The sequence below is a fragment of the Helicoverpa zea genome, chromosome 16, assembly GCF_022581195.2.
Source record: "Helicoverpa zea isolate HzStark_Cry1AcR chromosome 16, ilHelZeax1.1, whole genome shotgun sequence".
Lineage (NCBI taxonomy): Eukaryota > Metazoa > Arthropoda > Insecta > Lepidoptera > Noctuidae > Helicoverpa > Helicoverpa zea.
The window spans coordinates 5,258,823-5,273,903 of NC_061467.1; the positions used below are offsets into that span (position 1 = coordinate 5,258,823).

At 37.0% G+C, this 15,081-nt stretch overlaps 4 protein-coding genes across 4 annotated transcripts; all 4 read right to left on the reverse strand.

Annotated features, from left to right (window-relative positions):
* Positions 1-280: 280 nt before the first annotated feature.
* On the reverse strand, positions 281-2,049 carry LOC124637811 (NADH dehydrogenase [ubiquinone] 1 alpha subcomplex subunit 6-like). The gene is made up of 3 exons (XM_047174487.1): positions 1,572-2,049; positions 872-987; positions 281-480 (listed from the first exon to the last, which is right to left on the reverse strand). The coding sequence occupies exons 1-3, from the start codon at positions 1,690-1,692 to the stop codon at positions 352-354; spliced, it is 366 nt and encodes a 121-aa protein (XP_047030443.1). The 5' UTR covers positions 1,693-2,049; the 3' UTR covers positions 281-351.
* A 372-nt stretch (positions 2,050-2,421) lies between these two features.
* LOC124637810 (NADH dehydrogenase [ubiquinone] 1 alpha subcomplex subunit 6-like) lies at positions 2,422-4,440 on the reverse strand. The gene is made up of 3 exons (XM_047174486.1): positions 4,224-4,440; positions 3,840-3,955; positions 2,422-2,630 (listed from the first exon to the last, which is right to left on the reverse strand). Exons 1-3 carry the CDS (start codon positions 4,351-4,353, stop codon positions 2,502-2,504), a joined length of 375 nt encoding a protein of 124 aa, XP_047030442.1. The 5' UTR covers positions 4,354-4,440; the 3' UTR covers positions 2,422-2,501.
* A 1,100-nt stretch (positions 4,441-5,540) lies between these two features.
* Positions 5,541-11,878, reverse strand: LOC124637493. The gene is made up of 15 exons (XM_047174004.1): positions 11,831-11,878; positions 11,447-11,591; positions 10,638-10,928; positions 10,392-10,514; positions 9,643-9,788; positions 9,201-9,233; positions 9,029-9,116; positions 8,807-8,959; positions 7,684-7,834; positions 7,332-7,551; positions 7,037-7,096; positions 6,830-6,956; positions 6,395-6,534; positions 6,009-6,121; positions 5,541-5,793 (listed from the first exon to the last, which is right to left on the reverse strand). Exons 1-15 carry the CDS (start codon positions 11,876-11,878, stop codon positions 5,679-5,681), a joined length of 1,953 nt encoding a protein of 650 aa, XP_047029960.1. The 3' UTR covers positions 5,541-5,678.
* Positions 11,879-13,741: 1,863 nt separating this feature from the next.
* LOC124637335 (putative tRNA (cytidine(32)/guanosine(34)-2'-O)-methyltransferase) lies at positions 13,742-14,948 on the reverse strand. Its single transcript, XM_047173700.1, has one exon. It carries the CDS (start codon positions 14,793-14,795, stop codon positions 13,917-13,919), a length of 879 nt encoding a protein of 292 aa, XP_047029656.1. The 5' UTR covers positions 14,796-14,948; the 3' UTR covers positions 13,742-13,916.
* Between the last annotated feature and the right edge of the window lie 133 nt (positions 14,949-15,081).

A 15,081-nucleotide genomic window follows, 5' to 3' on the forward strand; every position in this document is an offset into this window, starting at 1 on the left:
CAGCTCTTAAACCGGAAGCCCACCCTAAAATAGTTGGGAAAAGGATAAGAAAAGGCAGATGATAATATGAAATAATGTCATCTCTAAGATATTTAAAAAGTTAAGTAGGTAGGTATTAATTGCGTCAGATAGCGCATAGGTACCTTCTTAATTATTTGTGCAAAATATACCTCATAATCAGCCACGAGTACCTACATACCTTCCTAGATTTTACAGACCTTTCCGCTACTTGGTGTTAATACAATAACCCGAAACTAGTCGACGCAAGTGAAAGTGACAATTTAATTTTGAATTTCTTCTTTATTAATAATTATATAATACCAAACAACATATTATATTTTTATCTCGTATTCAGTCTATACCTGCGTAGAACTTCCCAAGAAAATCAGTTGGCTTGCGCTCAATGGTCGGGCTCCAGTGTCTCATCATGTGACCCTTCTGCTGCCATTGATTAGTTATTTCTTTGAGTTCGCAATAGCCCTGTAACAGGGAATATAGTTTGCAGTGTTACCTACTTGTTAAAGTGAAGCACAAATATCTACCTAGCATTTTGTGCGATACAGATAGGAAGATACTTATTTGCCCAGCAGTTGCGCTTGACGCCACTACACCAATTAGGCAGGTACCTGTTAACTAAGTAACTACTCTGATGCAGATTGAAATTAAAAGGAACAGTGTTATAGGTGTTAACTGTTAGGTGTGCAGCACTTACGGATAGAGAGTATATACATAGGTAAGGGGCAACGGTGGAAGCAGGTACTTAGATACTCTTTGGTGGTAAGGTTTTATTTATTATATTTAATACCTGGCCGGACAATGATATAAATAGATTCTTGCTTAGTGCTTACTAATTTATTGATAGGTAAGTTACCTTGATAACCAACAAATCTATGACTCGAACGTCAGTAATGCAGGCATTCTTGTAGAAATATTCTCTCAACTTCCAACGCATGTCTTCTTCATTTTTCGTGAGATCGTAGAAATTAACTAAAAGTTAAATGGTTTCGTTAATTAAATGTAATATAAACCTAGGAATACCTTATCACCTTGGCCATATAGAATGGTTGTTTGTAGCTCAGGGGCCCGATTCTCCTAATTTTACTTAAGCGACATACGATTCACGTTCGACTCGATTCGACTGAGATCCAATCCCGACTCGATTACGATTGAAGCGTATGTGGCATTCCGCTATTTTTTCTTTGAAATAAACGTTTTTATCCTTTTCTGTCATTCAATAATGAATCATTTTGTCTGCAAATGATTTACGATTGCAAAATTATTGTACAGCAAACTAGCGTATAGACCAAAATCACCAAAATAGCAGACCAATCGCACACCAATCAAATGTCAATCGAATACGATTGGTCTTTTATTAGTAGTAGAATGACATTATTATAACTTAGGAGAATCGGGCCCCAGGTCGGGTAGGAAATCACGGTCACGAATTTTGTGAAAGCTGGCACAAATCGTCCTCCGCTATTTCTTTTCCGTCTATTGTGGAATTGATGCAAGAGCTACTTATGATTTAGAGAGATAGAGCACACCCAAGTAGGTATATTTATAGCACTTACGAATGTAAGGAATGTATCTGTAAAAAGCCCTGTACAGTCCAATTGCCCTTCTACGTGCTTCACAGAATTCCTTGGACAGCAAAGGCCTCACAGCCTTTGTTGCAGCTCGGCCAACAACCATTTCGTTATTTTAGTATTTATATGATTATGTATGATTTTTTTTATTCGGAGCTATATTTGACAAATTCGTGTGTCTATAGAAAATGACACAAGGGGAAAGGAGATCCATATAAAAAATAATGAATAAAATTCCTACTGCCTAGATATTAAAACCTTTATGGTGTAACATTTTAAATAGTAGGTTGGGCTCGGCGTAATGCCCTGTGGCACTCTCAAGGTAACAAAAAAAAATTATAAACAGGATTCAAGTATTTGATGAGATAGAGCAACATATTATAACAATTAAATTATTAAGGATATTCTCTGTGGTTGTTGCTGCAGGTAGGTACCTAAATAAATACCTACTTTGAAATATCATTATACTACTAATAATAAATGAATGTGAATTGTTTGTTTCTCTGTCAAGCAATAACTGTTATTACCTACATCATCCTCCGAGCCTTTTTCCCAATCATGTTGGGGTCGGCTTCCAGTCTAACCGGATTCAGCTGAGTACCAGTGCTTTACAAGAAGCGACTGCCTATCTGACCTCCTCAACCCAGTTACCCGGGCAACCCGATACCCCTTGGTTAGACTGGTGTCAGACTGTCAACTGTTATTACCTACATGCATACATTATTAGTTCATGATATGTCATACATTCGTACATATACCGATTATAGATTTATAAGTTGGGAATATAACAGAAATACAAGTAGACAATAACAAATATATGTATTATAAACAAAAATTATGATTTGAATTCTCTATTTTGTAACATGGTTTAAACTTAGATGGTAGAACTATTTACATTTGCTAGATTGTAACAGTTTATTCATTTCCATTGAAGAATTTAGAAAGGAAATCTTTAGGTTTAGGTTCCTCGGTTGGCTTGAAGTAGGCCATCACGTGGCCCTTCTGTTTCCACATGTTTACGGTTTCCTTCAGTTCCATCTGGCCCTGGAAATTATATACCATAGTGTCACAAACACATTTTATTTTGTATTAACATATAAAAACAATTTCATATAAAACATATTGTTCTTTAAGTGAGTTTTTGAAATTTGCCAAAGAGAGATTATGAGAGAAAACAAAGAGTAGTTATATGTAGGTATAGTCATAAAACACAAAACTACATACAAGGTGTTGATTTGCATTTGTGCCATACTTCAGGGGGAGGACATAAAATACGTAAATAATCGATTGGAATTACAGTAGACGGGAAATAGCTAATATGCACTGCTTTTTTTGTCATTGTAATGTCGTAGTATTTCCGAAGTAATCCAATTTTATGAATGAAATTTATGAATAATCGTTGCGTATGCTTTGTGCTTGCGTTTGTGTGAGGGCACAGCACAGTTTTGAGGCCAGTAACACACGCCCCGAGTTTGAAAACGGGTAGGTGACATTGACGAATTTCCGAAAAAAAAAAAAAAAAAAAAAATTTTTCGTACCAATTTTTTTGTTTGATTTGGGTTGAGAATCATTAGTATAATTACGTCCTTGACTATGGCACGGATGCAAATCGACAGCTTGTATAGTACATACAGTAACAAATTACTGGAATTACATTAAATACTTAGGTTCATATAGGGTGACTTGTAATTCGAATTCGAATTCGATGATACACAAAGAATGATGTTTTACTCAAAAAAAAGTACATGGCACTTAGCTAGGCATACAAATAGTGAAAATAAGTATGATATTTTCTAGGATATCTAAAATCATTCAATAAATATCTAAATTCTCAAATCATTTATACAAGATGCAGACGAAAATTACCTATTTGTTTATTGTTAAGAATCAAAACCAAAAAGAAGAAGAAAGAAAGAAAAACCATTTATTTAACACACAAATGACACAGAAAACAAACACACACAAATACAAACAAATAAAACAATGAAAAACAACTAAACTACAATATTTCAACATAGGAGTTTCTTACATGCAGAGCGGCGCTCAGGCTTGGGAAGTTTAATTAATCACCAAACAACATCATGCATGCTTGTCTGTTGTAAATTGCTAATAGCCAAAGTATCCTTCCAATAATCCATTTATGCCATGAAGTTAAACAAAAGCTTTGAGCAAGCATAGTGCTGTATAATAAGAGGATGGGATTTATTGAAAATATTCTAACGTGTTTCATGGGTAACTAAAATAAAGTCATACCTTTATGACAAGCATGTCAATAACTCTGATGTCGGTTACATCTTTGTTTTTCATGAACATTTCCTTCAGCTTAGCGCGGCATTGTTCTTCACTCTTAGGTATATCATACTCCATAACTGTAATATTTAATTGAATATATGAAAATTATGAAAGGGCGAAAATAATTATTTAAGTCTGCAGATACACTCTATGTAATGCAATTGCAAAGGTTAGAACGCAATTGTCCTTATTAATTGTTCGGAATTTTATCTCAACATTATATTAAAAGGTTGAGCTATAAAAGCACAACCCATTGAAGCTCTGTACGGGAAGAATAACCTAGAACATTGGACATCCAGAAGTAAACAGTCTAAAGCAGCAATGATGACATAACAGGCTACTTACTAACGTACGGGATTTGGCGATACCAAGCCTTGTAGAGGTTCAGCACTCGCATTCTAGCCTCTCCATGATTTAGGGAGAGTACCGGCTTTACGATTTTAGTGCCTACTTTAATAGCTTGCCCTCCAGACATGTTTTATTAAATATTATATACTCGCGTTGTAACTTCGACCGAAAATGTTTTGATTTGATTTGACTTTGACATGACAGTTAAATGACAATGACATTTGACAGGGACATTGGTTAGTGATGTTCCTTACTATGTCGACACCTCCTACGTATATTATCGTAACCAACAAGATTAAAAATAAATAATAATTTTTAAACATATTATTATAATAGGAATATAATATAAATATAAATGTAAAAATAAATAAATGGAAATAAAAATAATTCGTTTTTTGTAAAAAAAATGCAAAATATAGAGAACAGGAGAGGAAAAATGATAGGACACCTTATACGTCACGACGATTTTATCAATAACATCGTGGAAGGAAAGGTCGAAGGAAAGAGAGGAAGGGGTCGTCCAAGATATAGCTACATCAAGCAAATTAAAGAAAAGGTGAAGGTTGTGACATATAAGGAAGTTCAGGAGTTGGCGCTAGATAGGTGTAAATGGAAGGAGCTGCACCGACAAGAGCTGGGCTCTTAAATTAATGATGATGATGTAAAATAAGCAAAATCGTCATTTTTTTGGTTACGATAATATACGTAGGAGGTGTCGATTTATAGCCTTGCGTATTTTCACAACACGGTTACACTATTTGAAACTCAAGAACGGCTGAACCGAAGGTGGGAAGCAAGCTTAGTATACAGAGGACAAAAGATAATTAGGATTTTTATCTCCTTCCGTTTAAGTAGTGCCTTAAGGTAAGCGTCCACAGGCACGCATCGCAAGTATCGGACGCTTCGCACGTAACGGATTTTACCTGGCATTGTATAAGAATTCATACAACGGCATCCACTGATCCGTATCGTATGGACGACTCAGATACATAGCTATCATCATCATCATCATCTCAGCCATAGGACGTCCACTGCTGAACATAGACCTCCCCCTTTGATCTCCACAGATACCTGTTGGAAGCGACCTGCATCCAGCGTCTTCCGGCGACCTTTATAAGGTCGTCTGTCCACCTCGTACATAGCTATGCTATAATGCGATACGTCCGATACGTGCGATGCAGGCCTGTGGACGCTTACCTTTAGGAAGCGCGCAAAACCATTTGCGGAAAGAACACTTACATAAACACACAGGTAGGTACTTAAATAAAAAAACATAGTTCTCTTAAATCAATTTATTTCGTTCTTTATTATTTTATTTTATGGACAATTGCAATAGTACCTAAATTCAAACAATTACAAAACATAACCGAGCAAAATTCTTCGAATTCACATTTTCGCCAAAAAATCTAAGTTTTCGGTAGTGTTAAATCTGAATTCACTTGGTCTCATTTATTAGTTCCCCAAAGGACATGTTTTAGCTCCCCATTTCGGAGTAAGTTCTGCACTGTAGGGGTTAATTAGATGGGTGTCTTTCATTCTTCCGGGCATATAAGTAAAGAATATATCTCTGAAAAATGAGATTATCCATTATTTGTGAGCAATATTCCAAAACCACGAGAGGATTTATTAAGATTGATCGTCAGAATTCATAGAAACATCTAGAACGTTATGTTTTCGCATAAAAACTACTGAACTAATGGAGATGAAATTTGACGCAGGTACCTAAGCACTTTTGGGACTTTCCGTATTTTTAATCGGGTGTTAGAAGTATAGCTAACTCACAAGAATGGTTTGCCTGGATAATGATCATATTTCATTGTCGACCACCAAAGGCGCGTTTGTTCCACTTGTTTTATCCTGTTTCTCGTAATAAAGTCTTCTATCAAAACATCGAACTGTAGAAAAAACTTTGTGAATAATCATAAATATATATATTTTACCGACTTAGGGAAAATCCTTTGTAAGGCTTTGACCCTTTGATTGTTAGGTACTCTTTCATGCAAAAATTACTGAACAGTTGCGTTTCATACATGTCGCGCTTACATGCGTTTACTCAGGTACTTACAAAACCGGGTGGATAATTCGATAAGTCGAATGAAACCACTCGTTTCATCATATACTTAGTGTGACTTTTAAAATATCAATCGTCCAGTAGAAATAAACTTTACCAGTTGCTGTATTAAGTGGCGATGTGACCAGTTCATATGCGCCAACTGCTTCAGAGAGAACGGTATCCTACATGCCCGGGCTCTGAAGTCCATGTGCTTCAAGTCAAGCCATCGCCGCTGTGACTGCAGTTGCAGACGTCCTAGGATCAGTGAAAAATTATGTAACAAAGAAGTTTCGTCTTGGGTGAATCGCTTGGTTTTATAAATTTTGATTTAAGCAAACAAACGTTATCTGATTATCTAGATAGATACTTATTATTAAGCCGAGTTTGTTTACTTGGATGCGCTAAGCTCATCTGCTTGTTCGATTTACTTCAGTTTTAGAAATTGCATTTATCGAGGAAGGCTTTATAAGCTACTTTTATCCGGACGTGTGATGTTGCGTATTTTCTCATGCAAGGACTGAGGACATGAGAAAATACACACAGGACTCACTGTGTTTTTTCGGTGACATTTTGCCTTTTACTCTGCTTCTGGCCCACCCCTGAAGGTTGTTCAGAAGATTTGCTTCGGGTAAGTGAGGAATAAGAAGTGGTGAATCAGAAAGATCTGCTAAAAACGCCTGAAAAAAACGTGATAAAATTATAGTCAAGAATTTAAATGAAATATCTAATAGCAAAAACATATAAATAAAAATCATACAGAGAGCAGCTCGCTTTCCTTCAATCCAAAGGCATTTAAACAAGGCTCTGATGGTTCAGGCTGTAAAATAAAATTCAATGTTATAACAGGTCGTCAAAATATAACCACGCGATGAAGAAGGCGAATTCAATTGTATTGTCGAAAGATAACATTAATTAAATTATGCTTATCCAGGACGATTGGAGAACAGACTATGGAAGTAATGTAGGTGAGTGGGAGAACACTAGCCCAGAATGGCCATTAAAAATGCTATGGTGATGCAAGTGCAAGGCAAGGCCAAAAGTCAAGATCTTACCGTAGTTTCATTGGATTTCATTGCCTCATTGAAAGTATCCCTGATGAAGTCTTCAATGGGATCTAGTTGATAAATTTTAGCTCTATCAAACCAAAAGGGCCCGTGTCGAGTGGGTGGATAGAAATACTTTTCCTTATTTTTTGCACTAGCGTTGTAGTAATCATATAGATGGCCACATTTACACTTAGAATCCTTTAAGTAGTCCATTACGGTTGGCTCCCTAAAAATTGAGGTTGGTAAAGCTAATTTAAAAATTAGGTAAATGTTGAAAATTAGAAACATGGGATCACGTCTACTTTCTTTTAAATACGAAAAAGAGTTTTTGGAAAGGAAGAAAAGACAGGTAACTTACCATTTAGTAATACAGTCACATGTGCTATCGCATTTTTCCTCATCTTCATTCGGGTATTTCCAAAAGCCGTCTATGTGAGTAACGGCCTCGTTGTTGGATATAGTGATGCCTTCGTTAATAGCTACGTATCCCGTTGGCAGTAAGGAAACATCTAAACGTAAAATTAAAAAGTATAATTATATATATTTCTCTCTCTTTCCTGCTATGTATCCCATATGGTGGTGGGGTTTTCACAGCTTTCTTATTTTTTCTTCTCCACTTCGCCTATTTGTGAGATTACTCTCGGACCCCCAGCAGTCCTTTTATTATTCTTTATTGCACACATAAATACATTTGACACACTGAATACAGAGAGATAATGTACAATGAAAGGAGTTGGTAAAGAGGGAGTGGTTGATGAGATACAAAACTACAGGAATCATTTCATCAAGGATAAGGAGAAGCATTTAGAGATGAATACCATCATCTCCTACCGCTTTTGAGGAAATGGATAGGATTGCACGTTTAATATCTCCCTCCGTAGCTGGATGGAATGAAAACGCAGTACAATTTGGCCGAGGAACATTGGAGAGATAATGTAGAGTAGAAGATTTTACGTCATCATCCAGCATTACTGGTGATATCGAAAAATGAGCATTAATTGTGTTAGGATCCATATCGGAGGTGCTGTCATTGACAGTCTTGCCAATACCGAAGGACTTAAGAAATTGCCATACTTGCGCGTTTTTAAGGTTTTTAATAGAGTTATGAATGTGGCGTCTCTTAGCATCTCTGCACAGACGACTGCATCGATTCCGTAGCATCTTGTATGAGGTCCAGTTCTCCTCACTGGGATCACTTCTGTATCGTCTTTTAGCCCTATCCCTTTTTGCCATCCATCTGCCTAATGCTGTCTGATAACCATGGCGCAGGCAGATGTGTAACTCTCACCTTCTTGAGAGGGGCATGCTTGTCATAAAGACATAAGCACCTGTTAAACTCAGAGACCATAGTATCTACCTGTCCTTCATATCTTTCGCATAAATTATTTATATTTAAGAGGAAATATATAAAAAAAACTAAATTCCATCATTTAGTTTTTAAGTATCTAAGGGTGCATCTTGAAGGCGTAGGTCATACTTACTAGCCAGTAAATAATGTGGTCTTCCACCGGTGAAAGCGACCCCTGTGATTAGATACTGCACGTTTTTGTATGGGCTCTCGAACCGAGCACGAGCTTTTTTCTTCAGCATGCGCAGTTTGTTAACATACGCAACCATCTTAGGGTCATTGTTGCCTATAATAATTTAAATATTTAGCAAGTGTTCTGAAGATAAACTGTAGAAATGGATATGATCATACTAACGCAAAGTACTGGGTGGCTCCCAGAATTTATAATTGGTATTTCTCTCGGTTTGTTTTTCCTTCTTACTTCTCTCCATACGTTTCTCTAACTATTTATAAAATTAAAAACGTAATTAATTGAAATTAGTGCATTAGGGTGTTTTTAAAACAAATTATATAACTTCATTACTTACGAAGGTGGTGCTCTTACATAAATTCTCGTAACTCTGTAAATAAATAATTGTAACATTTTAGCTCTTCACATTCAGCTTCACACTATTGGATAGCTAATTTCCGACAGTTGGCTCTAAAAGTTTCGGGGCAGTCAATATAAATAGCTTTTTTAAGGTTCCAAAGGTAAAACTCTTATTAAGATTTCACTGTTGGTCTGTCCGTTTGTCACCACTTCACAAGCCTGTATTCTCATGAACTGTGATAGATTGGCAGATGAAATGTTTACCATAATGATGGTCACCCAAAGAAAACCTTTATTCTATTGTATGTTTGTCAGGGATCAGGCCAAAGAAATATGGATAATAATGGTTTTCATTGGGTTTCCAGGTTTTAACCGTAAATTAAATACAACTACTTAGTAAATTAAGTATAATCATGAAGGAAGTAGAACTAGTAACTTACTTCTTCACTTCTTAGTTTGAATTTATAACCAAGGGGCTTAGGTTTCGTCTCCTTCTCCTTGGGCGACCGAGTAGCGAAAAATGGGACATGAAACTTTTGCAAGTATTCTCCATACTTGCCATCTGGTTGAGGGGGTTTTTTCTTTTCTGCAACAAAACATCGATCACGGTCAGGTCAGACAAGTACCAATGCAACTTTTCTAAGTTTGTAAGTACTTTCTAAGTATATCGTAGACACTAATGACTGTGTTTCGGAGGGTAGTTAGAAGCCAGTAAGTCTGACACCAGTTTTACTATGGGTACTGGTACTGAGTACCAAAAAAGGCACTGGGTTGACCGGTTAACTGGGTTGAGGAAGTCAGATAGGCAGTCGCTCCTTGTAAAATACTTAGCTGCTTCCGCTGAGACTTGGGAAAAGGCTCGGGAGATCGTGGTTTGCATCAATTGTCTCATAATAATGTAATGTAATGTCGGGACACCTTTTCTCCCACGGTCAGTTAGCCCCATGCTAATTTATTAATAAACTTGAATTTTGGGTGCTAACCTAAATATTATAATACCCAGACCACGGCCAACAAGCATGCTCATCACACAAATGTCGATCGACCGAACCGGGCATTGAACCCGGGACCTCATGGTGCGGCCGTCCGGCATGGTAACCATTGCGCTATCGAGGTCGTCAAGATCGTAATCTGAACAGTTTGAAAATATTCCGTTTCTCTAACTGAAAACTTTTCGTCGTGCACTTACTTTTCTTAGGAGCCGGTGTCGCAGATTTTTCAGTTTGTGTGATTTCATTTAGTGTCTCAATGCATTCATTAATGTCAATGAAAACCAAGCAGGACATCATTATCATGGCGTCATTGTCGTATTCTGAAAATAAACATTTTAATAGTTGAGTTTATGCCATAATTAAAAGGAAGGTAGGTAGGTGCTTACCAACGTGTAGATATAGTAGGGTATCTACTGTACCTAAGCATAATTATAGGTACATACTTTTTCTCAATTCAGTCGGAGATATTTTATAAATTGTTGTGTAGAGTTTCCAAAAGAAAAGACCAGGATCTTCAATGCATTCCACCATCGCATCCATTAAAACTTTCTTAGGGATTTTCAGCGATATTCCGAGATCTGACAGAGCTTTGCGCATGCGTCGAGGTACATCTTCTAATAAGTCTTGGTGTATATCTTCTTTCAAATGCGACAAAACCGTTTTCTGCTGACTAGAAAGTTCGACATACCATCTAGGGCCAGCTTCTCTTTTAAGTCGTTTTTCCTTCCTATTAGCTGAAAGATTAAACACCTTGGTTGAAAACTCAACTTACCACTTACTGGGTGACTACTTATAATGTAGGTAGGTAGGTACAGTACGTACTAGGTTTACCCCGCGGTACCCTCTCGTTCCGGGGGAACTTCTCTCTGTACTCGAACAAAATACGTACCTACAGAATTTCTTAGGCAGGTACTCGGGAATACAAACCAGGTTTGAATCATGAACTTTTAAAAAACCTACCGAGGTTTAAAACCTCATTTTATAACATGGCGGAAAAAAAGAGTAGGATCAAGGTACATAAAGTTTTTTAAAATAAATCTAACCCTGGAGGTCTAAATTGCGTAGATATGAATATTATAGTTATATTCAAATCTAACCCTGGAGGTCTAAATTGCGTAGATATGAATATTATAGTTATATTCAAATCTAACCCTGGAGGTCTAAATTGCGTAGATATGAATATTATAGTTATATTCAAATCTAGATTTATTTTAAAAAACTTTTTATATGAAAATCAATAGGTACATGTCACCTTCGCAGAAATGATGATACTTCAGGTCCTTGAGAAATCTCAGCCATTTTCCAACTCTTTCATTGTAAGGTTTCTTGTTGATGTTTTCTAGCATTTCTTTTTCCAATGTAACCCATATTGGATCTTTTTTCGGTCCGTAGATTGTCTTGATGTTAAAAAATATATATATAAATATTAGGCATCTTATAGCTCGTGATGCCATTGTAGAACCCAAACTGTAGATCCCGTCCCGGCTGGGTTGAGGAGGTCAGATAGGCAGTCGCTCCTTGTTAAACACTGTACTCAGCTGCAGCCGGTTAGACTGGAAGCCGACTCCAACATAGTTGGGAAAAATCCTAATCACTACCACTCTGATAATTGGATAGCCTAGCCCTGATTGCTTACCTTTTTCGTAAGAATTTCTTGAACTGGTGGCATTACAAATTTACCCATCGTGAAAAACTAATAATTTACGATTGTAATCCAAAATATAGATAAATCAATTCATACTATAAAATTTTGATTACAATTTAATTATAACTTCAAAAATTTGGTACATTTTAAAATTTGGTAGCCATATTTAAAGTCAAATTTGAAGTTGTTCCTCCATAATGCAGAGCTGTAGAGCAGTCTATGAGTCTTAACATTACCTTCCTCCGTGATTACACGCCATCACACGTCGCCAGAAATTCGCACGTTCTAAAAGGAGTTTGTTGAGTAGTTAAGTGTGGAGGCTAACATTGATTAAGTAGAGATTAATTAAGCATATCGCTAATACACTAATTTAGTGCAGAATAACGCTGGCCCGGATCCAGCCCTTTAATATTTTTGTGAGTGCGTACTTGGAGATAAATAAAAGAGATGGTCACTGTCCTAATATTGCATTGTCTCTGAGATCTACATGCGAGTGTGTGACGCGCGCTTTGCGGTTAGGTACCTACAAAGTGTTGGTGCTGCGCAATTATCGGAATCGAATATCGGAATCTGATCTGGGATAACACAGTGTATTATGTAACCGAATCCACAAAAACGCGACCGACACAGTCCTAGCACTCTGTCCTACGCGTGAGCGAATTGAATTTCGCAATCAAAGCACTGGGGTCCGATTCTCCTAAGTTAATAATGTCAAAACCGAATAGAAATTGAATCGCAATAGCAGTTTTAACCATATCGGGCACTCTGCTACTAATATAAGACCAATCGTATTCCAACGACATTCGATTGGTTTGCGATTGGTCTGTTATTTTGGTCTATACGGTAGTTTGCTCTACAATCATATTGCAATCGTAAATCATTTGCAGACAAAATGATTCATTAGGTATTGAATGACAGAAAAGGTTAAAAACGTTTATTTCATAGAAAAAAATAGCGGAATGCCACATACGCCTCAATCGTAATTGAGTCGGGATTGGATCTCAGTCGAATGTGAATCGTATGTTGCTTAAGTAAAATTAGGAGAATCGGGCCCCTTTTTTTTTTTTTTTTTTCCGTACGTTAAAAATCATCAAATGACCCCTCACGCTGTGGGTTAGCAGCGGTGAGGGAGTGTCAGACTTTTACTGACTAAAAACCGTCGTGTTCCGTCATAGGCCTTTTATGTACCAGGGCCGCGGTATCTCTTTCGAACAACCTGCAGCCCCGGCACAACCCGCAGCCCCGGCAGAATCGGGCCCCTGTCTGCCGTTCAGTTTTATCTCATAACTAGCTTCTGATAGCGGTTTTACCCGCGTCCTCTGGGACCCACTCCGCGCACCGTGAGACCTACTCCGCACATAAAAAATAGCCTACAGCTTTTCTGCATAAATGAGTTCTCTAATCAAAATGGTCAGGGGCCCGATTCTCCTAATTTTACTTAAGCAACATACGAATTACGATTCACGATCGACTGCGATCCAATCCCGACTCGATTACGATTGAAGCGTATGTGGCATTCCGCTATTTTTTCTTTGAAATTAACGTTTTTATCCTTTTCTGTCATTCAATAATGAATCATTTTGTCTGCAAATCATTAACTATTGCAATATGATTGTAGAGCAAACTACCGTATAGACCAAAATCACCAAAACGGCAGACCAATCGCAAACCAATCGAATGTTGTTGGAATACCGAATACTATTAGTAGCAGAATGCCCGATAAGGTTAAAACTGCTATTACGATCATATTGCGATTCGATTTTGACATTACATATTAACTTAGGAGAATCGGGCCCCTGTAGTTCCTGTTTGACAGCTTTATAATACCTATTAGTTTCATTAAAATCTTGTTTATAGATGTGTAGCTCCTGTAACTTAACTAGTACTATGAAGTAAAACATATTTAATAGTTATATAATATTTATTTAACTAAAGATAATTATTACAAGTTGCATAATTATTATCACATTTAATGACAATTAAAAAGACATTCTCTAATAAATTCCCGAGTCCCAACATGTGCACCACATCATTATGTACCACTATTGAAAATGCAGGCAAAGCTTCATTCAATAAGCTATGTGTTTTTAATTTGCAAATTTTTCGTTTTTTCCAATACTTCTTTATAAGGAGGATTTATGGGACTTTGAACAGGTTCCTTGTATTCATATGATGTTTGGCCATCTAACAGCAATGGGTATGAGGTATCAGAATCATAGGCACTCAAATCACCACATGCATTAAATGGTACTATGACCCGGTTAGGGCCAGTGAACTGATTGAAATCACAATATTCATGATCCAACAGTGGATTCACCATGTTTGGTACATATCCTTCAGGTGGCTGGTAATTTTGGCACACAACAAAAGCTTCTATGCTGGAATTCCTTGAACTTTTTGGTTTGGAAACTGTTACATATTCAAAAAATTGCTTTAGTTGTGAATATAGAAGAGAAACATCTTCACCCCTAAATATCTTAGCCACAAATACACCTCCAATTTTTAATACATGAGTAGTTATATTGAGTGCCGCTAGCAACAGCTGTGACTGCACATATTCATCAATATCATGCAGCCCAGTTACATCAGGAGCCCCATCACACACTACCAAGTCAGCTTTAAGACCTTCAAACTCCTGAATTATTGCGTTCGCAGTCGACAGCTTTGTAATATCGCCTTGTATCTGTATTACACCTGGTAAAGCTGCCATAGCTTGTAAATCTACTGCTACTATTTTAACGTCTTCTACGTTACTAGCATTTTGACGCAATTTTTTTGTCAGCACTTGACTCCAACTGCCAGGAGCTGCACAGAGGTCCACAGCACGTGTTACTCCTTTAAATATATTGTGTTCCTCGTTTATTTGTAATAGTTTAAAAGCACTTCGTGCTCGCCATCCCTCTTCTTTGGCTAACCTGTAATATATATCTCTTTTATCTTTAGAGGTTTTTCCCATTATTAAAAATTAAAAGGTTTGTTTCCTGCGTCCTGGAATAGTTAGTTTAGTAAATAGAGATTTTTTTGTGTGATCTTTAGGTTGAGGAACAGAGGAAAGCACGGAAAATAATAAATAACCTAGAACGAAAGTGAATGACAATTGACAGTGACATGACAATTAATGTCATGTATGGAAGGTAGATGTAAAGCCCCCAGTACACATTGGCCTGTGTTGGGCCAAGCTTTGCAATGCACAAATGTAGGCCACGATCAAATGGTGTTTACACATTGGCGCATGGCTCATT